At 43.3% G+C, this 26,301-nt stretch overlaps 2 protein-coding genes across 5 annotated transcripts in view; one reads left to right on the top strand and one right to left on the bottom strand.

Moving 5' to 3' along the window:
• The window catches only part of LYRM1 (LYR motif containing 1), a 42,850-nt gene extending 37,284 nt beyond the window's left edge, over nucleotides 1-5,566 (top strand). The window contains exon 4 of the mRNA XM_033915105.1: nucleotides 3,892-5,566. Coding sequence (XP_033770996.1) covers nucleotides 3,892-4,008 — 117 coding nt within the window. The 3' untranslated portion in view covers nucleotides 4,009-5,566. The remainder of the gene's footprint in view (nucleotides 1-3,891) is intronic.
• A 1,901-nt stretch (nucleotides 5,567-7,467) lies between these two features.
• DNAH3 (dynein axonemal heavy chain 3) overlaps nucleotides 7,468-26,301 on the bottom strand; it is a 294,020-nt gene continuing 275,186 nt past the window's right edge. For 3 of the 4 annotated variants that reach the window (XM_033963934.1, XM_033963935.1, XM_033963936.1), the window contains 3 exons: nucleotides 23,855-24,059; nucleotides 18,430-18,567; nucleotides 8,112-8,465 (listed from right to left, as the gene is read on the bottom strand). In XM_033963934.1, the coding sequence (XP_033819825.1) occupies nucleotides 8,112-8,465; nucleotides 18,430-18,567; nucleotides 23,855-24,059 (697 nt within the window). Of the gene's footprint in view, nucleotides 8,466-18,429; nucleotides 18,568-23,854; nucleotides 24,060-26,301 lie in introns of all 4 variants that reach the window. The other variant, XM_033963933.1, reaches the window with a different exon arrangement.

Genomic DNA, 26,301 nt, shown 5'->3' with positions numbered 1-26,301 from the left:
TCGCTTTTACCACATCCCAGAGCCTTAAGTATTCTCTGAGTGAAAAAAATAAATCCCCCTATTGGTTTTAAAAGTGTTTTCCCTAGTCTTTTGTAATTTTTGATGGAGTAAAAAATCTATCTACTTATACCCGTTCTACCCCACTTATGATTGAAGTCAACAAAATCCAATCTCCCCTTAGCCTTCTTTTTTCCAAGCTGACATCTTTAGTCTTTTCTCATGAACCAGAGCCTCTCTGAGCGCATGGTCTTTTCCTATCATTGTTTGATTAATATAAAGATCTGTTAAGTGTATATAAGCTCTGTTGTTATATTATTCAAATGTATTTATTTAGTATTTATATGCCACTTATAGCCTAAGTGGTTTTACATTCAGGTACTCAAGAATTTTTCCCTATCTGTCCCAGTGGGTTCACACTCTACCTAATGTACCTGGGGCAAGAGGGGGATTAGGTGACTTGCCCAGGGTCACAAGAAGCAAGCAGCATGGGATTTGAACCCACAACCTCAGGGTGCTGGGACTGTACCACAGACTCCCCACATAACCCAGATGGCGCCAGCTGGCATAAACTGTGTATACCAAGAACCTCAAATAAATAGGATGATGGACAATCCAGTAGCCTTAAAACAAAAAAGGAGAACCAGAGGTCCAAAGGTCCAACTTCGTCTGCAGTGAAAAACCAGACCAGAGCAAACAAACCAAAACTGCAGACTTGTACACGGTGCAGGCAAATTTTATTTTGACAAATAAATCTTAACTAAAAACCTTTTACCAGGCGAGGGACCCAACACGGTCTGTGTTTCGGACAACCTTCATCAGGGGTCCATGGTGATAAAGAAAAAAAGAAAAATATAACAAAAAAGCCTGGAAAAATAGCGTTTAATAGTACACCGGGGAATCGCCAAATGCAATAAAAGTTCGTGTTGGGTCCCTCGCCTGGTAAAAGGTTTTTAGTTAAGATTTATTTGCCTGCACCGTGTACAAGTCTGCAGTTTTGGTTTGTTTGCTCCAATCCAGTAGCCTTGACTTATGATACTATTTTATTTGGTACAACAATGAGAGCAAAAAAGTCAAATTTCGTCACATAATAATAAACTTTTATTCATATTAACTGGAGTAGCAATTCAACAAGTAACATGTAACTGGAAATAATTATGACAGATTAAGTTATAACTTTTGGTGGAATTCGGTATGCCATATATATAAAATGGAGCGCACAATAGCAACACAGAAAGGTTATTTTGGTAAATTTCTGAAGATTTGGAGACCATTAGCAGATTTTTGTAATGATTAATAACATTTTCCCATAATAAGAGATTTGTTAAGTGGGGATGTGGGTGGGTATTATTTTATTTACCTTACAATATGTATGAATTAATTAATGCATTTTGAAGTATTAGGTTAGAGTTTCTGAAATAGGGAGGGCTTGGGGGTTGTTTTTTTTAAATTTTATTTATAGTTGTCATATATATTAAATGATTTACATATTATCTAAAACATTATAAAAATATGAATATAAATATGATATATTGTACTTAAAGTATTCATGAAGGAAAATCAAGTGTGTGTTTATAAAATTATATGTACTTTTCTGATACACTTGTTGTAATATGAAAAAATGAATAAAGAAATTAAAGAAAAGAACATAGAATGGGAAAGTTCTTTATCCCAGGCAATCTTACCTTGTTGCTTGCTGAGAGAGAATCCTTCTCTGTTGTAGCCATTTATTAATTCACTTATTCAAGACATTTTTGTTTCTTTACTGTGCAATCCTTTTATTATTTTTTCAGGTACCAGTGTAGCATATCTTGAGCTGCAGAAAAATACTCTGGTACCATAACCAGCACCGAGAAATCTTGAAGTTGTCTTTAGAGCAGGGGCTCTCGAGCCAGTCCCTGGGATGCACTCAGCCATTCAGGTTTTCAGGATACCCACAAAGAATATGAATGAAAAAGATTTGAATACAATGAAGGTAGTGCATGCAAATTTATCTCGTGCATATTCATTTTGGCTATCCTGAAAACCTGACCGGGTTCAGAACTACAGCTTTAGTGAATATTAATGCCTTTTTCAGTTACTTTACAGTATTTGATTTGCATGTAATTGTAGATGGATAGCTAACATACATGCTCTAAAACAACCAACCAACCAAATCCTTGATTAAAAAACAAACAATTATGTATAACCATAAAATGCAGTAGTATGCAAAAATCTGGAACCACTTGTGAATTTGGCATTCTTTCAACTTTTTGACCTTTTATTTTAATTTTTTGTTAACCTAATAGATACCACATTATAAGGGATACATTTAGCTATTAAAATCCACTCTTTTTTTTTTTTAGTTTGGCCTTAAATTTCTGAGTTTGTTAAAGTTACCATGTTAAATCGTTTTTCTTTGTAAATTGAGTAATGTACTTTGCTAGCCAAAAAAGTACTTATGAGCATCATCTATCCTTCATATTCATGTAGGTGGCCATTTTGTGTGTCGGTGATGGCTCAATATTTAGTGGGCCATCCTCTCTTCTTGATCACTTGTCTGCACCATGTCGACATTGAATGAATCAGTTTGAGGTGATTATGGGTGACAACGCAGTTCCAAGATGCAATGAGTGACTCGGTCAATTCACAATTGATTTGATGTTGGATATCTCCCAGGCCACCTTATGCCACAAGTTCTCGATCAGATTCAGTTCCGGAGATTGGGCAGGCCAGTCGATTTAACTCAATGTTATTCTAACGCTTCCAGTTGCTCACCTGTTTGGAGCGATGCAAGGTGTGTTGTCATCTTGGACCAGGAACTGACTTGGAAACAGCTGCTGAGCTGATGGCACCATGAAATTTTGCAGTATTGTGACTATTCTATCAACGATGGGCAGATGTCCGACGCCACTGGCAGCCATGCAGCCCCAGACTATGACCTTCAAAGGATGTTTCACGGTGAGGTTGAGGCACTCAGGCTTGAACTCAGCTCCAGGAATCCTCCTCGCATAGGTGTGGGCCTGGTTACCAAGTAGGCAGAAGATTCTTTCATTGCTGAAAAGCACCTTTTCCTACATTTCACATGTCCAACTTGAGTGCTTCCATGCCCACTCAATCCGGTTGTGCCATTGATCATCAGTGAATTGTTGTGTGCTTTGCAGACCAAATTGCAGGCACCGGCGATGAACTGTTGATGACCTGACACAACACTTGTATGACCACTCAAGCAGTAGTTGAGGTGAGGTCAACTTGCAATTGGTTAATGAAATGTGTCGAAGTGCACAGTCTTGACATGATGTTGATGCATGTGGATGACTGGACCAAGGCTTGCCTACCACTGCACCCATCACTTTTTTTTCTTTTGTACAGTCTACTGCGCTGTGACTGCAGCTGACTTTGCTGGCAATCTGGTGGCACGAAAATCCTTCCTTGTTCATCACTGACACATGAACATGCTCCTCCAATGTCAGGTTCCGAGTCTTATTCATGGTTGATACAGAAAGTGTATGAAACCCCAAAAGCCCACACCCTATTTTTTTTTTTAAGCTACCCTGTTACCTACATATCTAGACTGTGATTGCCTGATGAAAGCAGCCTCCTGATTGGTCAGAAATAACACGTGTTGATTGAGCAGTCTTGATCCAGGTTTGAAGCATGATCTGTAAAAATTAGAGTAACTATGTTCCAGTATCAACAAAATTGTAAATTTTAGGAATAAGTGATCTTAAAAGTTGATTCTAACAGCCAAATCAATTGGGTCAACAAAGAAAAGGTCAGAAAGTTGAAAGAATGCAAAATTCACAAGTGATTCCAGACTTTTACACATCACTATATGCAACGTCTGGTAAAGGAAATAGATTTTGAGATATTGTAAAACTTGTGGTTTTGATATTTACTCTGTTCTCTTCATAGATTCACCTACCTCCTATGGGTCTTTCCCTGCAGCGACATCGTGCACTTCAAAACCAAGCAAAACTTCGGAAACATTCTAAGCCAATATACTTGAAATCCTATGATGAAATTTCCTGATCTTCATGCATTATTTTGCTGTACTTTCCGCACTATGTATGTGTACAGATATTATAAATATAATTATTATTTTTTTTAATGTTGGAGCCTTGATGGCTTTCACATTATATTACCTTGAACTTTATGTTCTGGAAAGTTACTCCTAGGACTGCTTAAGGATAGCCATAGGATGCTAAAAAGCCTACTGGAGTCAGAATGAAGAGGTTCAACTTGCTTACAGATCATATATTTTATGTGATATAAAATTGTATATTGTCTCTAAAGAGTTGTTGCTTAACCTTTTGATCCTGAAGGTCACACAGGTAACTCTTCATGGGGATCTATAGGATTCTAGAGAGATTTGAGATCTTACTTGCCAGGTAAGGAGTATGCTGAATGCAAAGAGAGATCCAGGGTACAAAGGCTATGGCATTAGGGAATAAATTATTAAAATACAGATTACACAGTTATGCTACACATGATTCATTTTAATTGTGAAAATATTCAGTGCCTAATTTTGTGTGTGTGTGTGGGGGGGGGGGTGCTTTCTTCCACATTAGTTCTCATTATACATTTTTCTATTCCCCTTAAGTTCATGAGTCTCTTGAACCATATTTTAAGGTTCTTATTAAATGACTAACATAATGCTTTGTAGTATAAGTAAATGTACATTTTATACCATAGAAGTGCATGTTCCAGTCCTTGCTAATGTTAATAATTTTGAAAATATGTTTGATTTTGATCCTGTCCCTGTTCGAAATGACTGTGTATTCAAGGGACAATTTTAAACAGCCCACATATGTTGTAGGTAATTTTTGATATCTGAATAAGTTGGTACTGGTGAATGGAACTATTTAGCCAGTTGACTTTATTCAAATACCTTAGGCCTGTTCTATCTGTGGTTGGATAACTTTAGTTGGGTTGCAGCTAAATCTTACCACTATCTGGCTAAATTGTAAACTCAGCCCCCACTATGCTTCCATCTCCCCCTCATGTTAAATGGATAATGTCGGGCTAGACATAAGATAAGAACATAAGAATAGCCTTACTGGATCCGACCAATGGTCCCTCTAGCCCAGTATCTCGTCTTCACGGAGGCCAATTCAAGTCACAAGTACCTGGCAATAATAATGTGAGTATTATGCAAGCCAAAAGTTATACATTGTGCAGCTGAGGAAAATTAGAAATGAGCTTTTAGAATAGCTGGGGAATATGGGGAGAAAAATATGAACAGTGTGCCATGCTCTTATTACTGGATAATTCTGAGAAAAGCTGAAACAATTCAACCATGAATTCAACTGAAAAATTATGGTGGTATTAAATCTTTCCTTCAAATTTTCTGATCTCATCTCTAAGTTATGTTTTTAATATTTCATTATAGTCAGGGAAGGCTCAGAGTGACTATTCCTACAATTACACTATCTAGGAATTGTAAATTCTGAATAGAAGCTAGGTATGAGGGGCTGCTGAAAAGTTCTCAGCCCAATCAACAAATTAGGGCAGTCTCCATCAAAGGCTGTACACTTAGGGCTCCTTTTACAAAGGCGCGTTAGCGGTTTAACGCGCGTAATACCGCATGTTAAACCGCCCACCGCGCTAGTCACTACTGCCTCCTCTTGAGCAGGCGGTAGTTTTTTGGCCAGCGCAGGGGTTAGTGCGTGATTAAAAGTCGCATGCGCTAAACCCGCTAGTGCGGCTTTGTAAAAGGAACCCTTAGTCCAGCGATTTTTCTTTTCTTTATTTTTGTTTTTTCATTCTTTATTTTTCTGACAGAATAAAAAAAAAAAAGTGGAAAATCATTGGATCAAGGCCCCCTTTTACAAAGCCACGTTAGGCTTTTTGTATCGCCAGCCGCAGTGGTATTAGCTCTGACGCTCATAACGCTGCGGCCGTTAATTTAAAAAAAAGCCTAACGTAGTTTTATAAAAGGGGGGGTTAAGTGTATAACCCTCAATAGAGACTGCCCCAACTTGGTTGGGCTTAGAATTTTCCAGTAGCCCCTTGTATAACCTAAAATCCAGTGCTCTCATATAGGCTAGATTAGAACATCTTGTATTTTCAAAGTAGATGGCAGTAGCCCCTGCTTTTATTCCTTAAGCGATTGTCTGAAAAGGCAATTCAGCCGTTTACATTTATAGGCATGTTTTTAAATTGCTTTCTTTTAAATGAAAATAAAAAGTTCCTACTATTTTTGCATCTCTCTCCTAGGTATTAGTAGTGTTTAAGTGCTTGAGAGCATATTTAAATATTTTTTAGGAGCTCTTTTACTAAGCTGCATTGGGCGCTAATGTGCATCTAATGGTCTAACATGGAGCACACAAAACTGTCCCGTTTTAATTTTCCCACGTGCAATGATTACATTTCTTTTGGTGGGGGCGTTTCAGTTCAGAGATGGGTGTAAATGCACTACTCAGCTAGTCCATAACAGGGGAGGGTTTAGCACCTCCTAAATAGGCAGTAAATTTTTTTTCTAATGCCACACGCACATGCTAAGAGAGCACAGCTATCCAAGCCTTTTTTGATAGCTGTGTGAAACCTTTAAGTCCATTACTTAGCACATTTTAGTATAAGGTCCGCCTTAGCAGCTCACGTTACTTGTCGGCATATAGCCATGTGTTCTGTTCGTTTCCACATGTTCCTGTTGTCAGTTCCCCAACTTTGCATTTTCAAAAAGAATAGCCCGCATGCCACTGCAGAAAACATGAGCTGAATAACTTGGTATCTGTTCCATTTATTAGTATGTATTAAAATAGCAATTATTCTATTTTAATTTTGCATAAACTCAGTAATGTTGTAAGGGACTCAAATTTATTTTATTGTAACCTAGGCATCCTTTTGTACCTTTCCACCATATGTTTTTAAGTATTGTAAACCGCTTAGCATCTCGTAGATTTAGAACCAATGCCAGAAAATTCTTCACTCAGAGGGTGGTGGATACCTGGAATGCGCTCACGGAAGATGTAATAGGACAGACTACATTAAGGGGTTTCAAAGAGGGACTAGATAAATTCCTGAAAGATAAGGGGATTGAGGGCTACTGATAAAGGAGGACACAGGAGCAAAATGGGCAAAGATAAGAGGGAAGAAGAGGGTTTTCAGGATATAAGGAAGTAGGAATCCAAGGGTTAGACAAAAGATCACTTACAGGTCATGGACCTAATGGGCCGCCGCGGGAGCAGACCGCTGGGCTCGATGGACCCTTGGTCTGACCCAGCGGAGGCAAATTCTTATGTTCTTAAATGCATTTATTTATGTTAGCAAATTCCTAAAGTTGCTACAATCTGGATTATTGATATTTGTTGTTTAAGTCTTATGCTGTGTTTTTAATGTGTTTGTTTTCTTGTATCTTGCCTTTGGACTAAGGCAGGTTATAAATTTCTAATAAATGAAATAAAATTGAAATGTTATATGGCCATTACACACTTTGCTTCTGTATTTAGTTTTTTAACCAAGAAAAGCAATTGATTTTCACCAACAAAATATACATATCCAAATACATTTTTAATCAGAAGTATCCAGTTGGCACGGTTATATTTTAGTAGAAAATCACAACACACAGTACAGTTTTACTTGGAAATAGACTACAGCTCACATATGATTCAAAGCAAAAAGAAAAAAAATTAACAAATCGAGCAACAAATTCATACAGTATAAAATTCATCCCATGATGTAAAAGATCTATTTCTTTATCCCATTTCATATGATAGCAGAAATGTGCTACCAGTCTACCTACCCCAAAGAAGTTTCTGTGTTGGCATTACATTTTTATTGTTTCAATGTACACTAATAAATAAATTAACATTATTGAAAGAACAAACTCAAAACTAGATTCTTACTGAACCAAGATACAAAACCAGCATTATTTTTCACTATTATTTCCAATGATGAAGAGAAGAATACTTTATTTAAAAGTTTTCATTACAATTTTCTGTATTTCTGATACTGTAATAAATTTGTGTTCCACCCTGAATTTGTCAATTTCCAAACATAAAAATTCATTTTGGAACTGTGCAATGACTAAATGGAAGAAAATAATTCATTCATTCAAGATCAGATGGATGGAATAGTAAAAACATGAATAAAACCACGCCGATTTGATAGAAAACATAAGTTCTAATGTCCATTTAGTCATCGAGCTGGCATAGAGTTGCAACACCACGATTTATCCAGTGTTTCTGAGGCAGGTCTGTTGGGAGCTCTATTGAGAGCACGTAATTAGTGGAGTGGCCTGTGGTTGAAAGGGTGCCTCTCCTTGCGCTTGTCTTATAAACAGGGCAGAAGTAGACTTTCTCGTGCAAAAATTTTGAGCTTTCTCCAGGTTTCAGCCAAATTATAGGCAAAGGATCGTAAAGAATTTTTGGAAGAGATTCTCCAATTAGCATTGTGTGCCTGTCCCAACGTGCACCTTCCAAGAAAAGTCCTTTCACGTATGCACCATCTTCAGGTGAGCTGTCCATAGTGTATTCTTGTTTTGTCACCTAAAATGTTTCAAGCATAGCGTTAATTCAGTCTGATATGCAAATTTTCCATCAGGAAATATTTTACCATTAGGGGGTGTTACCAACATGGGCTACCATTAAGATGTGTTATTTTACTGTTAATCCCAGTTATTAGTAACGGGTTCATTGTATAAATGGGACCTGTACTAAATAGCACGGTAGTTGTAAAACAACATATCTTAATGGTAACCCACATTGATAATTTAAACCCCCTAAATTGCAATAAATGTGCTTCTTTATGGACTATATACCAAGGGCCTTATTTGTATTTATTTAAGTGTTTATATACCACTTAGAGCAGGGGTGTCCAACCTGCGGCCCCGTGAAGTATTTTGTGCAGCCCCGGTCGAGGACGATGCAGTGTTTTCCTCTGCTGCCCCCGGGTGTTTACCGTCCTGCCAGCTCCCTCCTCTGTCTTGCTGTAGCGTTTGCACGGCCCCAGAAACATTTTTTTCAGCCAATGCGGCCCAGGGAAGCCAAAAGGTTGGACACCCCTGACTTAGAGCCTAAGTGGTTTACATTCAGGTACTTAAGTATTTTTCCCCATCTGTCCTGGTGCACTCATGATCTACCTAATGTACCTGGGGCAATGAAGGGGGGTGTAGTGACCTGCCCCGGATCATAAGGAACAGCTCTAACCACTGCGCCACACATTCCCCACACAGGCCTAGAAGCAACAGATAGATCCCACTCTAGACTTCTTTATCTGGTCCATTGCATCTTTGAGTAGGGCCTGTATAGGATTCCTGTTAGAGGTTTCTGTTGTCATTTCTACTATGGAGCTGCTAGGGGCAGAAGCGAGGTGTTTGCTTCAACCCCTATCGCCTTACTGGACCACTCGGGGAGGATTGGAGGGGGATCGGAACTGGTGCCAGTATTCAATGCTTGTGCCTAGACTGAGCCTGACACTGAATACGTGGGCTGCTGTCAGCTGAATATTGACCAGTTAAAATTTTATATTTGACTTTGAATGCAGTACAGTCTTAACAAATATGGATTACATTACATTACATTAGTGATTTCTATTCCGCTTGTACCTTGCGGTTCAAAGCGGATTACATAAGAAGAAGCTGGACAATACTGTAAATGTGTTAGATAAATCAGTGTGCAATTTTCTGGGCAAAATATATCTTTGTGGAAAACAAATGATCCTCAGGTGGCCATTCATTGCAAATTTGGCATGAATCTGAGTTGGCCTGGCCTGAGGAGTTAATAATACTTGTTTTCAAGCAAAATTGAGGTATTTTGAGGCAGATAGGCTTTATTTTCTAACTGGAAAATCCAAGATGGTAACTGCGGCAGCAATTTTAATACCAAACTGCCAGGGCAAACCAAACCCGTACTGATCTCCCACTGCTGATACTGTTCTGGAATAAGAGTGCTGCACTTGATGTATAAAATAGGATGCACAGCATCCTTTTGCTCTCTGACCATATCTCCCAAGTAGTATCTACTACCTATGGCAGCTATGGAAAATCAGGCGATACTTCTCAGAACCGGACTTCTCTCAATTTATGCCTTTGTCCTCTCCTGTCTGGACTACTGCAACGTGCTCATAAATGGGCTCTCTGCAAAAAAAACCAAAAACAAACCTCCGTTGACTTCAACAAGTACAAACTGATGCCATCCGACTCAAAGAATCTCCACATACGAGACCCAACTGCCCACTGGCTGCTGATCAACAAACGATGTATATTCAAATGTCTAGTGATGGGCTACAAACTCTTCCACGAGATGGCACCGGCCTATATGGCTCCAAACTTCCACTCTATGCCCTGAATTGACCGCTTTACTCACAAGAAGAAAAGCGACATATGCCCTCGGGACGCACCCTCTGCTTTGAGAGTGCCCAAAAAAGATTTTTCTTGCACTACCTACCGTGTCTCTGGAACCAACCAACTACCTAGCAGCATGATTATTAGAAGGCCTACTGAGCTTCAGGAAGGCTATAAAAACTCACCTCTTCCTCTGATCCTCTATGAGAATGCACCAATCCAAATCCCTTGGACCTCTGCCAAAAGCTGATGAACTCTGTACTATGTCCTATACCATGTTCTGTCATACAATGTTCTATCACACTGTTATACTGTTCACCACTATCCTATGTGCAATATTTACCATACTATGTCTGCACACTTGCCTTACCATTTTTCCAAGTCATGTCATACTATATTAACTATGCTTTGCCAAATTAAATACACCATGCTATGTCTCACCATATCATGTTTTATCATATGTTTTACCATGCTTTGTTAGCTAAGTTTTGCCATCTTTGTCATGCTATCTTTTACCCTACTATGTATAAGAATGCAGAACCATGACTGAAGATGCAGCCTAGGCACCCTGAGGTTGATGCAGGCCCACAGTGCTCCTTGTGACCCTGGGCAAGTCACTTGCTCCCCCATTCCCCTAGGTACATTAGATAGATTGTGAGCCCACTGGGACAGACAGGGAATTATGCCTGAGCACCTGAATAATTCATGTAAACCGTCCTGAGCTCCCTTGGGCGAATGATATAGAAAACTGAATAAATAAAAATTTAGTGTGTGCCAATGTCCATTAACGCATGCTAATCTTTAGCAAAAGTACCCCTTAGTGAGAATTTAAATTCTATTTGGGTATATCTACTTCACAGTTAACTTTTTAAATCTCATGCATTGATTTTTAATTCTTAACAAATTAATTTGCAAAAACATTATGGGGCTTATTTACCGTATTTTCACGTAGATAACGCGCACATGGGTAAAACGCACACACGGGTATAGCGTGCGGGAAACCGAAATATGTTTAAAAAATTTGTATACCGCGCACACCCGTATACTGCGCATGCTGCCCGACTCTCCCGTCGCCACCCGACTCTCCTTTCGCCCGCCCTGACTCTCCTCTGGCCACCCTGACTCTCCTTTCGCCCACTCCGACTCTCCTCTCCCCCTTGAAGTCCTGTCCCCACCCTGAAAGCCTGATGCCCCCCCGATGTCTGATTCACCCCCCCCCCACCGCAGGACCGCTCGCACCCCCACCCCGAAGGACTGCTTGCACGCACCCACACCCCCACCCTGAAGGACCGCTAGCACCCCCACAGCCTCCCGACCCCCCCCCCCCCATCATGTAGAAGCTCCTACCGGTGTCCTGCTGCTTCCTCTTGGCGGTCCCGCCCTTTCTCTGACATCAAGCCCTCTTGCCCCGCCGACTCCCCGACACGATCGGGGCAAGAGGGAGCTCAAGCCCTCTTGCCCCCCCCCCCCCCGACTCGATCGGGGCAAAAGGGAGCCTAAGCCCTCTTGCCCCGCCAACTCCCCAACTTCCCGACAATATCGGGCCAGGAGGGAGCCCAAGTCCTCCTGGCCCTGGCGACCCCCCCCCCTAGTTGTTCGGGCCAGGAGGGAGCCCAAACCCTCCTGGCCACGGCGACCCCCTACCCCCACCCTGCACTACATTACAGGCAGGAGGGATTCCAGGCCCTCCTGCCCTCAACGCAACCCCCCCTCCCCCCAATGACTGCCCCCCAAGAACCTCCGACCACCTCCCCAGCCGACCCACGACCCCCCTGGCCGACCCCCATGACCCCCCCACCCCCCCTTCCCCGTACCTTTGTGTAGTTGGCCGGACAGACAGGAGCCAAACCCGCCTGTCCGGCAGGCAGCCAACGACGGAATGAGGCCGGATTGGCCCATCTGTCCCAAAGCTCTGCCTACTGGTGGGGCCTAAGGCGCCTGGGCCAATCAGAATAGGCCCGGAAGCCTTAGGTCCCTCCTGGGGGCGGGGCCTGAGGCACATGGGCCCAACCCGACCATGTGCCCAAGGCCCCACCCCCAGGAGGGGCCTAAGGCTCCCGGGCCTATTCTGATTGGCCCAGGCGCCTTAGGCCCCACCAGTAGGTGGAGCTTTGGGACGGATGGGCCAATCCGGCCTTATTCCGTCGTTGGCTGCCTGCCGGACAGGCGGGTTTGGCTCCCGTCTGTCCGGCCAACTACACAAAGATACGGGGAAGGGGGTGGGGGGGTCGGCTGGGGGGGCAGTCGGAGGTTCTTGGGTGGGGGCGGTCATTGGGGGGATGGGGTTTGCGTCGAGAGCAGGAGGGCCTGGGATCCCTCCTGCCCGTAACGTAGTGGGGGTAGGGGGTCGCCATGGCTAGGAGGGTTTGGGCTCCCTCCTGGCCCAAACAACTAGCGGGGTGTGAGTCACCAGGACCAGGAGGACTTGGGCTCCCTCCTGGCCCGAACAACTAGCGGGGGGGGGGGGGGGGGTCGCCAGAGCCAGGAGGGCTTGGGCTCCCTCCTGGCCCGATATTGTCGGGGAGTTGGGGAGTCGGCGGGGCAAGAGGGCTTGGGCTCCCTTTTGCCCCGGTTGTGTCGGGGAGTTGGGGGTCAAGAGGGCTTGAGCTCCCTCTTGCCCCGATCGTGTCGGGGAGTTGGAGGGGCAAGAGGGCTTGACGTCAGAGAAAGGGCGGGACCGCCGGAAGAGGAATCAGCGCAGGCGCAGGGCTCACAGAAGGGCCGGGACCGCCAAGAGGAAGCAGCAGGACACCGGTAGGAGCTTCTACATGATGGGGGGGGGGTCTGGAGGCTGTGGGGGTGCGAGCGGTCCTTCAGGCTGGGGGTGCGGGTGGGAGTGCGTGCGGGTGGGAGTGCGTGCGAGCGGTCCTTCGGGGTGGGGGTGCGAGCGGTCCTGCGGGGGGGGGGGGGTGAATCGGACGTCGGGGGGGGGGGGAACTATGTAAAAAAAAATTTGTACAACGTGCTCACGCATATAACGCGCAAGGTTATGCGCAGTTTGTAAAAATCGTGTATAACGCACGCGTTATATGCATGAAAATATGGTACTAAGCTGCATTAGCATTTAACCTGGTAATTATCACATTTTAGTGGTGTAGGCATGCACTAACACGTAATACAGCACCTTAACAGTGCATGGTAAGTCTAGCACAAAATGGACGGGTGTTATGCAGTACAGTCAATGCAAATCCATTACCATCTCAGGACATGTGGTTGTCTGCATTGCACATTATTCACCATGTAGTTAATACATAGACATAACTTGAATATCAAATCAGTTACCATAGTAGCATGCTAATCTCTCTTTAAATCAAATGAACCAGTCCAGAGAAAATGGGCCAAATGTTTATTTATTAAAAAATTTATATACCGCATAAAACTATGCAGTTAACATATTGGTCACCATCAATCCACAAAGGCATATAATAAACTTCAAAGTGCCTAATTACTAAACTTATTTTTCAGATAATATATTTCTAAGTACCTTTATGGTCCAGCCAACCACCAGCCAAATTATTTGAAGGCTTGTTTCTCTTTCTGGCTTTTATTCATCATCAGATCGTAGTTTTTTTTAAAGTGCTTGTGCTCTATATTCTATGTTTTGTGCAAATCGATAAACTTTTCTTATACAACTTTAAAACTTTTGTACTTAGCTTTAGCTATTTCTTCATTCTTTTTTTAAACCTTTGGAAGGACCTTAAGGTTCAAACAGTTTCGCCCAAAGGCTTTTTCAAGAACGGGTCCCCCCCCTTTTGTTTTGCTCCATAGCATCCCAACGTGAGTTCTTCATAGAAAGTTTATCGATTTGCACAAAACATAGAATATAGAGAACAAGCACTTAAAAAAAACCAAAAACTAAGGTCTGATGATGAATAAAAGCCAGAAAGAAAAACAAGCCTTCAAATAATTTGGCTGGTGGTTGGCTGGAACTGAAGACCATAGAGGCAGTGGCGTACCTAGGGTATGTGGCACCCGGGGCCCATCATTTTTTGACACCCCCCACCCCCCCCATGGAAAAAAATATTTTTTGTAATGACCATGAAACGTAATAAATGGTCAGAATAGAACAGGCAGTGAAAATTTTCTTATATTCCAAACATAACAGAACATAAATTATGTCTGAATTGTCATGACATCAGAAGTACATATGGAGTAGTTGCAGGTGATGCTTGGGACAGTTCTGATTGTGTTAGTTCGGTTTTATGTGTTTTTTGAATAGAAAGGTTTTTATTTTTTTTTTAAGGTTTTGCAGTCTATGGTCGATGTCAATTGGTTGTAGAGTTGGGGGTCAAGTGTTGCAGCTCGAATGGCTAGGAGGTTGTCGAACAGTTTTTTTCTTTTGACGTTTTTGGTTGGAGGGTGTATGAATGGTGCGTGAGTTCTCCTATGTCTGTTTGAGGTGGATTGAATTATTTAACTGAAGAAATTAGTTACCCCCTCATCCCACACACATTAATTCTCTTCCATTATAAAAAAAACATAGATAAGTTCCCAGAAAAAAAATACATTAAAATAAAAAGTGAAAACAAAGGCCCCTACAGATGAGAACATAACATAAGAATAGCCTAACTGGGTCAGATCAATGGTCCATCATGCCCAGTAGCCCATTCTTATGGTAGCCAATCCAGGACACTAATACCTGGTCAAAATCCAAAGAGTAGCAACATTCCATGCTACCGATCTAGGGCAAGCAGACACTTCCCCCATGTCTTAATAACAGATTATGGACTTTTCCTCCAGAAATTTGTCCAAATCTTTCTTAAAACCAGCTACACTATCTGCTTTTACCATAACTTCTGGCCACTTCATTTTTAAGTTTAGATCTTTCCTTTCAAACAGAGACCTTGCTAGATGTCAAATACAGCACAAGGTAACTTCACATGGACTTAGCTGTGCAGGAAATGTGAATCTCCTCATACACCCACCATATAGTGCAAAAATGTGCAAAGGTCTGTTTATTTCTTTCGATCACTACATAGCCTAATGCCACACAAGCAGTGCTGTACAAACATATTCTGTAGGTCAATGCTAAGGATAACAAAGTTTCCTTCCTTGGACCAGAAGGAGATACTGATAAACCACTGGAAGAGATTCCAAAACAACACCCAAAGACCCACTCAGTGTGTGAACCAGTTGAGTGGAGTGGACTAACTAGGGGGTGGAAATGGGCCCGGAGTTTGCTCAGCAGAATTTCCCAGACCACCTCTTCCTCTCAACACATTGACACGCTGCCACCACCACCACTAGGAACACCTCACTGGGTAGGCCAGCTATGCTATAAACTTTATAAAACACATTATTATATTTTCTTATAAAGCACATATTTTAACTGAACTCTCTGACATCCTCAGCCTTTCCATTCACAAAAATAGAAGGAAGAAAAGTTCCCATTTCCTGCTGTCTCATGTCCCCGGCCTATACAATATTTTTTTTCTGCAGACCCTTCAAAAGTCTGACCAAATCCTCGTTTCACTTGCATTATAAAGTACTGAGGATGCCATCTCTCCCCAATCCCAGGTCCTAAAGTTTAAGACAGTAGCGCAAACTAATGCTGCCAGATTCAGGAAAAAAAAAATTTTGATTTGATTCAGCCTATTGAATTGGTTTTTCAATTCAATTTTCCTGCCCAGTTGGGTGATTTTTTTCAAAACTCCTGGTGGGTTTTATAGCTTTTTCATCCCCTTTGGCTTCTCCTAACCACACTGGAGCTATGGTGTAAATAAAATAAAGAAGCAAAAAGGACTTTTCCTCTCTCTGTTAAATCCTAGCTCACGTTTGCAGTCCAACACCAGCTCTGGCAGGATACACATTAAAAATCTGACATATTATAATCACAAAACAGAAAATAAAATTAATTTTTCTACCTTTTGTTGTCTGGTTATATTTCAAATCTTGTTGGTCCAAGGCTCTGGTTTTCTTCCGATAACTTGCTTGCCAGGGTCTCCTTCTTTCTTCTTTCTGCATGCTAACCATCCATCTGCCAACTCTGTCCTCCCTTTCCATTTCCCTTCCTTCCCCAGGAAGTCTGGTATCTTTCCTTTTTATCATCTCCCTCCACAAATCCACCTTTTCTTAACTACCCTTTCATCCGGCATCTCTCCCTCTTTCCCCACCACCCCAGAGTCCACCATCTCTCCCTTTCTTTTCGCAATTACCCTTCTATCCAGTATCTCTATCCCTCCTCCACACCATCCCTTGTGTCCAATTTCTCTCCCTTTCTGTTCCTTCCCTCCCTAAATCCCATGGTCCATCATCTCTCTCCCTCTCCTCTATTTTCAGACCCATTATTTCTTCCCCCCCCCCCCAAAGTTTGGCATATGCATGTCTCTTTGAACAACCCCTTCCCTCTGTGTACTTCTAAACCAGGGTACCCCCCCAAAGGCCTGTCCCCCCTTAAAGGTCTGCCTGTCCCCCCTTGAAGGCCTGTCCCACCCCCTTGTAGGCCTGTCCCACCCCCTTGTAGGCCTGCACCCCCCCGAAGGCCTGTCCCCCCCCTTGAAGGCCTGACCCCCCCTTGAAGGCCTGCCTGCCTGTCCCCCCTTGAAGGCCTGCACCCCCTTGAAGGTTGGCACCCCCCAAAGGCCTGCACCCCCCTGAAGGTCTGTCCCACCCCCTTGTAGGCCTGTCCCCCCCTTGAAGGCCTGCCTGCCTGTCCCCCCTTGAAGGCCTGTCCCCTCCCTTGAAGGCCTGCACCCCCTTGAAGGTCTGCACCCCCCCCCCCGAAGGCCTGCACCCCCCCCGAAGGCCTGTCCCCCCACTTGAAGGCCTGCCTGCCTGTCCCCCCCTTGAAGGCCTGTCCCCCCCTTGAAGGTCGGCACCCCCCCCGAAGGCCTGTCCCCCCCTTGAAGGCCTGTCCCACCCCCTTGTAGGCCTATCCCCCCCTTGAAGGCCTGCCTGTCCCCCCCTTGAAGGCCTGTACCCCCTTGAAGGTCTGCACCCCCCCCCCCCCGAAGGCCTGCACCCCCCCTTGAAGGCCTGCCTGCCTGTCACCCCCCCTCCCCCTTGAAAGCCTGCCTGCCTGCCCGCCCCACCCTGAAGGCCTGATATCCCGACCCACCCCGAAGGACCGTTCGCCCTCCTGGCCTCCCTGCACTACCTATGAAGCAGCCGCAGCAGGATCGCAACGTCAGCTATCCATGCGCTGCTTAGGAGCTGCTTCCTGCGCCGCGGTCCCGCCCACTCCTCTGACGTCAGAGGAGGGGTGGGACCGCGGCGCAGGAAGCAACGCCCAAGCAGCTCAGGGATTGCTGACGTCGCGATCCTGCTGCGGGCTGCTTCATAGGTGTGCTGGAAGGTCAGTGGGGCGAGCGGTCCTTCGGGCGTGGGGGGGGACTGAGCGGCAAGGCCGGGAACACCCCCTCAGGGCTGGCACCCGGGGCGGACCGCCCCCCCCCCGCCCCCCCTTGATACGCCACTGCATAGAGGTACTTAGAAAGGTATTAGCTGAAAAAAAGATCACTTAGAAATTAGACACGTTGAAGTTTATTATATGCCGTTGTGGATTGATGGTGTATATTACATAGACAACGTCATAAACAACATTGGGCTATTTTAATACATCAGTTAACATATTGGTTACACACATAATATACTAATCGCCCTTTAGTCGCATGGGATATGAACAAACAATAGACAGACATCAATTAAACATTCAGCAATAAAATTGTAAAGGATTAAAAACCAGCCATTCGTTAGCACTGTATCTTCCAGGAGGAACAAAAGTAGCAACATTTTCATAGGAAAGCATTAACAAAAATCTGCGTTTTCAAAATTTCCTTAAAGTTGATCTTTCCAGCACAAAATCGCAGCTTGCCTGGCAGAGCATGCCAAAGTTTGACACCTGCCACTGACATCATTGATGCTCCAATTCTAGCATGAATAATAGGCATCCTACCCTCAGCTCAATTTCATAGTGTTTTCAGGATTTCTTCTAGGTTGGTAAATTTCAAACAATTGTAATACCCTTGGATCAATATGGTACAATATCTGATGAATGATTACAATGATCTTAAAATGTACTCTTCCAGTGTAAATGTGGTACTCATAATTAAAACCATTCTCCAAAGTTCAAATATCTGTAATCAGTTGCTTCATTTCTAAAGATTTCATATTATATGAACTGAATTATGGTACTTGCATAAATTTAGAGAAACAATCATGTATCTTACCTCAAATTCAAATCCAATATAATCAATGGGGATGGTGTATTTTCTGGCAAAATTCTGAGACACCCCTGTCAAGAAGGACTGAGTAAAGTAGAATCCTGATAGCCAAAATACTTTGGGTGGTCCATTGTCTATCCAGTCCTGTGTTTAAAGGAGATTTTCTGTCATAGAGTGATACAATTTCTGTTTCCTGAATAGAGTTGCATGTAGATTTGATTTCTAGTCCATGTATTAATTATGAAGCTCTGGAATTTGTTCCCAGAGGGACACAGTAAAAGCAGTGAATGGTTTGGACAAGTTTCTGGAGAAAAGGACCATAAACCGTTATTAACAGTAGACAGGAAAGCCACTGCTTATCCTTAAGAGTCATCAGCATGAGAGTGATAGACCTTTAATTTAGGACATACTTGGTCAGGCTAAACATGACATAAACTCTTTTTTCTAGGTTATGAAATACAAAATATAGGTTTTTCCCCCAGAGTTATGAGGGGATGAATTACATATGATGAGGTCCTGCATATTTTGGGACCATACTACTAAGCAATGGCATACCTAGCATATGTGACACCTGGGGCCCATCATTTTTTGACACCCCCCCCCCCCGTCTATATGAAAAATATGATTTTTAGTAACAATCCACATATCGCACAACAAGAGTGTACCTAGGAAAAGGCAGCATCTTAAACACTGCAGTGAGCACTAGAACACCAACACTTACATTGTAAAACTAAACAAACCAGATCCTGCACAGTCAATTGATCCTGTACAGTCGATGTTATCAGAAACCCATGTCCCTTTCATACACAAAGACAGATACACCCTTGCCCAATATGGAATAATCACAAACTAAAAATAGAAATATGTAGACAAAAGTTAAACTGAACTGCCAAGAAACCAGACTCTGAACATAAGAACATAAGCAATGCCTATGCTGGGTCAGACCTGAGGTCCATCATGCCCAGCAGTCCGCTCACGCGGCGGCCCAACAGGTCCAGGACCTGTGCAGTAATCCTCTATTTATACCCCTCTATCCCCTTTTCCAGCAGGAAATTGTCCAATCCTTTCTTAAACCCCTGTACTGTACTCTGCCCTATTACGCCCTCTGGAAGCGCATTCCAGGTGTCCACCACTCGTTGGGTAAAGAAGAACTTCCTAGCATTTGTTTTAAATCTGTCCCCTTTCAACTTTTTCAAGTGTCATAAGCACATAAGCATGGCCTCTGCCGAGTCAGACCATAGGTCCATCATGCCCAGCAGTCCGCTCCCGCGGCGGCCCCCCAGGTCAATGACCTGTAGTGATCTATTACTCAAGAGCATTTTGTCTTGTATAGTAACCCTCTAATTGTACCCCTGGATTCCCTTACCCCTCAGGAATTCGTCCAATCCCTTTTTGAAACCCAAAACCGTACTCTGCTCAACCACCCCCTCTGGAAGCGCATTCCAGGTGTCCACCACCCTCTGGGTAAAGAAGAACTTCCTAGCATTTGTTCTAAAACTATCTCCCTTCAATTTTTTTGAGTGTCCTCTAGTTCTTGTTGCCCCTGCCAGTCTGAAAAATCTGTCTCTCTCTACCTTCACTATACCCTTCATGATCTTATAAGTTTCTATCATATCCCCTCTAAGTCTCCTCTTTTCTAGGGAAAAGAGCCCCAACTTCTCCAGCCTCTCAGCATACGAGAGGTTTTCCATGCCCTTTATCATTTTTGTCGCTCTTCTCTGGACCCTCTCGAGTATCGCCATATCTTTCTTTAGGTACGGCGACCAGTCCTCTTGTTCTTTTATTTTTCGAAAGTTTGAAGAATCTGTCCTTCTCTACTCTCTCTATGCCCTTCATGATCTTATAAGTCTCTATCATATCCCCTCTAAGTCTCCTCTTCTCCAGAGAAAAGAGACCCAGTTTCTCCAATCTCTCAGCGTATGAGAGATTTTCCATCCCTTTTATCAAGCGTGTCGCTCTCCTCTGAACCCTCTCGAGTAACGCCATATCCTTCCTAAGGTACGGAGACCAATATTGGACGCAGTATTCCAGATGCGGGCGATACCATCGCCCGATACAACTTCTTTTGTCCTTGTTGTAATACCCTTCTTGATTATGCCTAGCATTCTATTTGCTTTCTTAGTGGCCGCTGCGCACTATGCAACACCACAACACCACAAAAACAGTAATACATGTCCTCTAATACTGTGCAAAATATAAAGACAGTAGATGTAAATTTGAAAAAACTGATACATAACAATCACCACTTTACAAATTAACAAATAAAAATAAAACAAATAATGAGAAATAAGAAAATACCATTTTATTCAACTAATCCCCATAGGCTCGGTCCTCATCCCCACAAACCACCTGATTCCATCCACACAAGCCTTGAATTGTTTTATATTGAACTTATTATATTAAAGTATAAAAAGAAACAATATTCTGTACAATTGTCAATTTATAAATCATCGTCTTCTCCCCACTCTCTCTTCCCCATTTCCCTTCAGCGTCCTCAGCCCACTCTCTCTCCACTTTCCTTCAGCGCACGCACATAAAAATAAGCAAGTAATTTTATATCCTTTTCATTCTATTCATTCATAGAAATTAAAGTCTAAATAAGCCAGTCACATAACAAAACATGATTTTACAAAAATAATTCCCTGCACAGTCAAGCCTGCAAGGATTACTAGATGTCTTTCAGCAGCTCCCCTCCCTCCCCCTTACCTTCGTGGCCAAGTCAAAATGATCTACCAACAATAAAATTTTAAAAACATAAAGCACACTGTATGCAGAGAAAATGTTAATTATCGTTTATATTCCGAGGGTTTTCAAAGAGGTCAAGGCTGATGACTTTATGCTATGTCACTTCAGTAACAACTATACAAAAATAGACAAATATACCCCCTCCCTTTTTACTAAACCGCGATAGCATTTTTTAGTGCAGGGAGCTGCACTGAATGCCCCACGCTGCTCTCGACGCTCATAGGCTCCCTGCACTAAAAACTGCTATTGCAGTTTAGTAAAAGGGGCCCATAGTGCAAAATATAGAAAGCATATATAAATTCCCAAAACGGACACATTTTGATCACTAAATTAAAAATAAAATCATTTTTCCTACCTTTGTTTGGTAATTTAATCAATCTGGTTGCACTTTATTCTTCTGATTGTGCATCCAATATTTCTTCCCTTCTTTCAGCCTCCTGTATGCTTCCTCTCCTCTAGACCTTATTCCCTCCCCTAAGTTTTTCTTTGTTTCATCCTGTCCCCTTCTTTCTTTCTCTCTTCATGCCCCCTTTCTTTCTGTATGTCTGTCTTTCTCTCTCTCTCTCCGTGCCCCATTTCTTTCTTTCACCCTGCCCCCTTCTTTCTCTCTCCATGCCCCCTTTCTTTCTGTATGTCTGTCTTTTTCTCTCTCTCCATGCCCCATTTCTTTCTTTCACCCTGCCCCTTCTTTCTCTTTCCATGCCCCCTTTCTTTCTCTATGTCTGTCTTTCTCTCTCTCTCTCCCCATTTTTTTCTTTCTTTCACCCTGCCCCCTTTCTTTCTTTCTGGCTCCCTGTCTCCCCCCCTTTCTTTCTCCCTGCCCTCCCCCCAAGCCACCACCATTGGGAAACATACTGCTGCCACCACCACCGGGAAAGACTGCCACTGGCCATCGGAAACAGGCCGGCGCCGAATTCGCCTTGCTTCTTTTCCCGCGGACCGACCAACTCTGGCTGCCCGACGTCAATTCTAACGTTGGAGAGGACGTTCCGGGCCAGCCAGGCAGCGATTGGCTGGCCCAGAACATCCTCTCCGACGTCAGAATTGACGTCAGACGGCTAGAGTTGGTTGGCTCGTGGGGAAGAGAAGCAGGGAGGGAGAACTCTGCGCCGGCTTCTTTGTGATGACGGCAATGGCAGCCTTTCCCCGGCGGCAGCCTATTCCCCGGTGAGTGGCCAGCTGTGTATCCCCTTGGGCCGTGCATCAGGGGCGGGCCGTGCACCAGGGGCAGACCACCCCCCCTCCGACCCCCCTTGGTACGCCACTGCTACTAAGTTAAACTAAAAAAGTGGCCTGCGTTATCCCCAGTACCAGGGGAGGCCACTTTGGGTGACGGTAAAATGGCCCCATTTTTCATTATTCTCATAAATGGCCAGATGCGCTATTTTCCCCATTGGAGCATAAGTACTTACTGACTGGCATAGTGAAGGGGGGGGCAAACCGCCCCGGGTGCCATGTTGGTGGGGGTGCCAGCTCCCCTCCTCCTTTCCGTCCCCCCCTTCCCCTGTACCTCTAGTTGTTCACTGCCACGAGCAACAACCTCAAAGTTCTTGTGACCATGTCGTCGCTCCCGCTGTCACTTCCGGGTGCTGCGCATAGGAAATGACGCCAGAGGGAGAGCCGACGGGATTGCGAGGAGCGCGTTGAAGTTCTTGTTGCTTGCAGCAGTGAACAACTAGAGGTAATGGGAAGGGAAGGGGAATGAACGTGGCAGGAGCGATTAGGAAAGGAGCAGGGCAGTGGAGATGAGGGCGGGGAGAGGCGCCTTTGACCCTCGCTACGCCACGGCCTACTGACACCTATTTTATAGGCAGCAGGGGTTCACGTGCTAAGTCTGCGATAATCGATTATGATGCTGCGCTAGCTAACCAATTAATGCAGGACATGACTAGTCGCCATCAGACATGCCATCCCTAAAAAAATTAATTCTATTTTTTAGCATATGGGTAGTGTGCGCAGATCCCAGCAGTACGGCAGGACACCTGAATGCGTCCTGCAGTAGTGCTTTTTATCCTGCGGTAACTACACGCTGCTGCTTACCACAGTTTAGTAAAAAAGCCCCTTTATGGGCATTTTGGGGATAATTTAATAAAAGTTTTTCTGTATATAGGGCCAATTTTACATGTAGAAACAGACTTTTCTAAAACTGAAGAGCAATTTACACTTGTATATGTAAACATGTCTATAGGATCATATGTACTTAGACCTGCAAACATTGAGTAGCATTATAGAGATGATTATAAACGCAAGGTATGCAGAGGGCATAGTTTGGATGTAAGAGAGACAGAAATGTGAAGTACATACTCGTATGAATTTTGTAAAAATTATACATTCACATATTTACACCCAATCTGAGGTGCCCACTTTTGGACCTGATTCTAGAAGCCTTTATCAAATAGGCTTAAGATTGGTCCTTTTTGGACTTCTCGTGTAGGGGATCCTCTTTGAATTTTCCCCCTTTTTTCCTTGTACTCTCCCCCTCCCCCCCCCCTTAGTACTCTAGAGGTAGACAGCTAATATTTATTAAATAATTAAAATACTTTGGATTCCTAACCATCTTGGTCTGATGAAACAGGCTAATATTTTAACCTCTTACATATTTTGGACTGGGGGAGGGGGTTAGTATGTAATTAAATGGGTAAGTTGTTTGAGTGGAATATTATAGCAGGCCTGAGATCTTTGGTACCTGTAAGAACTGCAGTCGTGAAAGGAGATCGGACACATAGCTGCCCATTGGCTTCAGTGACGGGTAAGATTTAGCAGCCCACATTGCAGGAACTTTGCCCACAAGCATACTGCTGAAAACGTTCTCTAGTTCTGAAGACATCAAAACTTGCCCTCTGATGGCTTTTCCTAAATTGATTAAGCTGCTTCGAATAACTTCGGTAAGCCTAAAAAATGACAAGAAATGTTGCAATTAGATAAACTGTTGGAAATGATTCTGCTACTGGACTTTTATTCTGCTGCCAGAGTAAATAATCTAGTACAGGATCCTACTACATTACATATACATGTTGTGTGTCTAGTTAATCTATCACCCTAATTTGATTGAAGTTAAAGCTGAAATGTTGCAGTGAGATGACTATCAAGCAAAATAAATAGGATTATCACAGAAGGTGGGGAGAAGGCACTGCCACGGGCAATAATAGGAGATAAATGGACATGCATCGCTGACAAGAAGTCCATTTAAGGGATCACCAAGGGTCAAAATTTACAAATGAAAGACAGCAAAGAGCAAGAGCTTCTCAGAATATAGGGCACAAGCAGGATGTGAGGAGCTATCAAGGTCCCACTTTCAAACATTGCTCTCCAATTTAGTTATTTTGCCTGGGGCTTTTCTTTTTCAAAACATGAGGGACAGATCATATTTATTAATAGCCTTTAACAATAACAATAGTAAACTGATCCTGATGTCAGAGGAGGGGCGGGACCACGGCAGAGGGAATGACAGCTGCAGAGGCCGATGGCAGCCTGCAAGGATCGCTAGCACCGGCAATCCTCTCTGCAGGCTGCTCCACTGCTCTAAGTAAAAGTAAGGCCAGGGAGGAACAGGCAGGCCTTCGGGGGGAAGAGGGGGTGCAGGCCTTCAGGGGGGGCCCTGGTATAGGAGTACATGGAGGGAGGGAGGGAAGGGGGGTTCAAAGAGACATGCATATGCCAGATTGGTGGAGGGCAAGAAATAATGGGACTAAAAACAGAGGAGAGGGAGAGAGATGGTGGACAATGGGATTTAGGGAGGAAAGGAACAAGAAAGGGAGAGAAGTTGGACACAAGGGATGGTGTGGAGGGGGGTGGGGGATAGAGATACTGGACAGGAGGGTAGTTGGGAAGAGAAAGGGAGAACTCGTAGACCCTGGGGTGATGGAGAAGTAGGGAGAGATGCTGGATGAAAGGGTAGTTGAGAAATGGAGAGATGGTGGATCTGGGGATGTTGGGGTCCATCGCTGCAGCTGCGGGGATGGAGATAAAAAAAGGAAAGATGACAGACCTCTGGGGGAGGGAAGGGAAACGGAAGGGGAGGACAGAGATGGAAGATGGATGGTTAACATGGAGAAAGAAGAAAGGAGACCCTGGCAAGCGATTTATCAGAAGACAACCAGACCCTGGGGCCAACGTAATTTGAATAATGACCAGACAACAAAAGGTAGAAAAAATAATTGTATTTTCTGTTTTGTGTTTGTAAATTCTTTATTCATTTTAAATCTATCAACAAGTGTACAAAATTATACCAGAACATAACAAACATATAACACTTGAAAATCTTTCTCATATAATCATAAAATATGAAAATTTTCTGTTTTGTGATTACAATATGTCAGATTTTATATTTTTATTTATTCATTTTTGAATTCTTACAACAAGTGAATTAAACATATAATCAATTATCATATGGCACTTGTATTTACAAACAAATCCTCTTATAATATATAATAAATTGGGGTGGGATGGGGAATGTATATCATATGGAAATAGGAATATGTCAGAATTTAAATGTGTATCCTGCCAGAGCTGTAAACGTGAGCTAGGATTTAACAGAGAGAGGAAAAATCTTGTTTGTTTATTTTGTTTACATCACAGCGCCAGTGTGGTTAGGAGAAGACAAAGGGGGTGAAGAGGCTATAAAAGGGTTGAAGAGGCTATAAAATAAACCCACCAGGATGTTGGAGAAAAACACCCAATTGGGCAGGAAAATTGAATCGAAATATCGATTCAATAGGCTGAATCGAATTGAATTTTTTTTTCCTGAATCAGGCAGCTCTAGTAAGCTCTAGTAAGCTAGAGATAAAATATGCACAAAAAAATAACATTTTGTTTTTCTGAAAAGGGGCATGTTTAAAGGTGGGGACACTGGCGTAGTAAGGGATATGGAGGAGGGGCGGTACACCCCATGGTCAGCCTTTGTAAAGGGCACAGACATCCATGTGAAATTAGCGAGTGCTATTAATTCAGAAACAAACAAACAAAAAAAATCGGACATTTTCCAGCTGCGGGAAAAGTGGCCTTGAGTGTATGGGAAAGACCTGTGTAAGTGATGCGTTAAGGCTACTTTTTGCTGTAGTTTTGGAAAAGGATCCCAAAGTACCATTAGGTGGTTTACAATGATACTAGAAATTCTAAATAAAAGCAATGATA

This window comes from Geotrypetes seraphini, chromosome 11 (genome assembly GCF_902459505.1).
Source record: "Geotrypetes seraphini chromosome 11, aGeoSer1.1, whole genome shotgun sequence".
NCBI lineage: Eukaryota > Metazoa > Chordata > Amphibia > Gymnophiona > Dermophiidae > Geotrypetes > Geotrypetes seraphini.
This window is presented reverse-complemented; position numbering and strand designations above follow the sequence as displayed.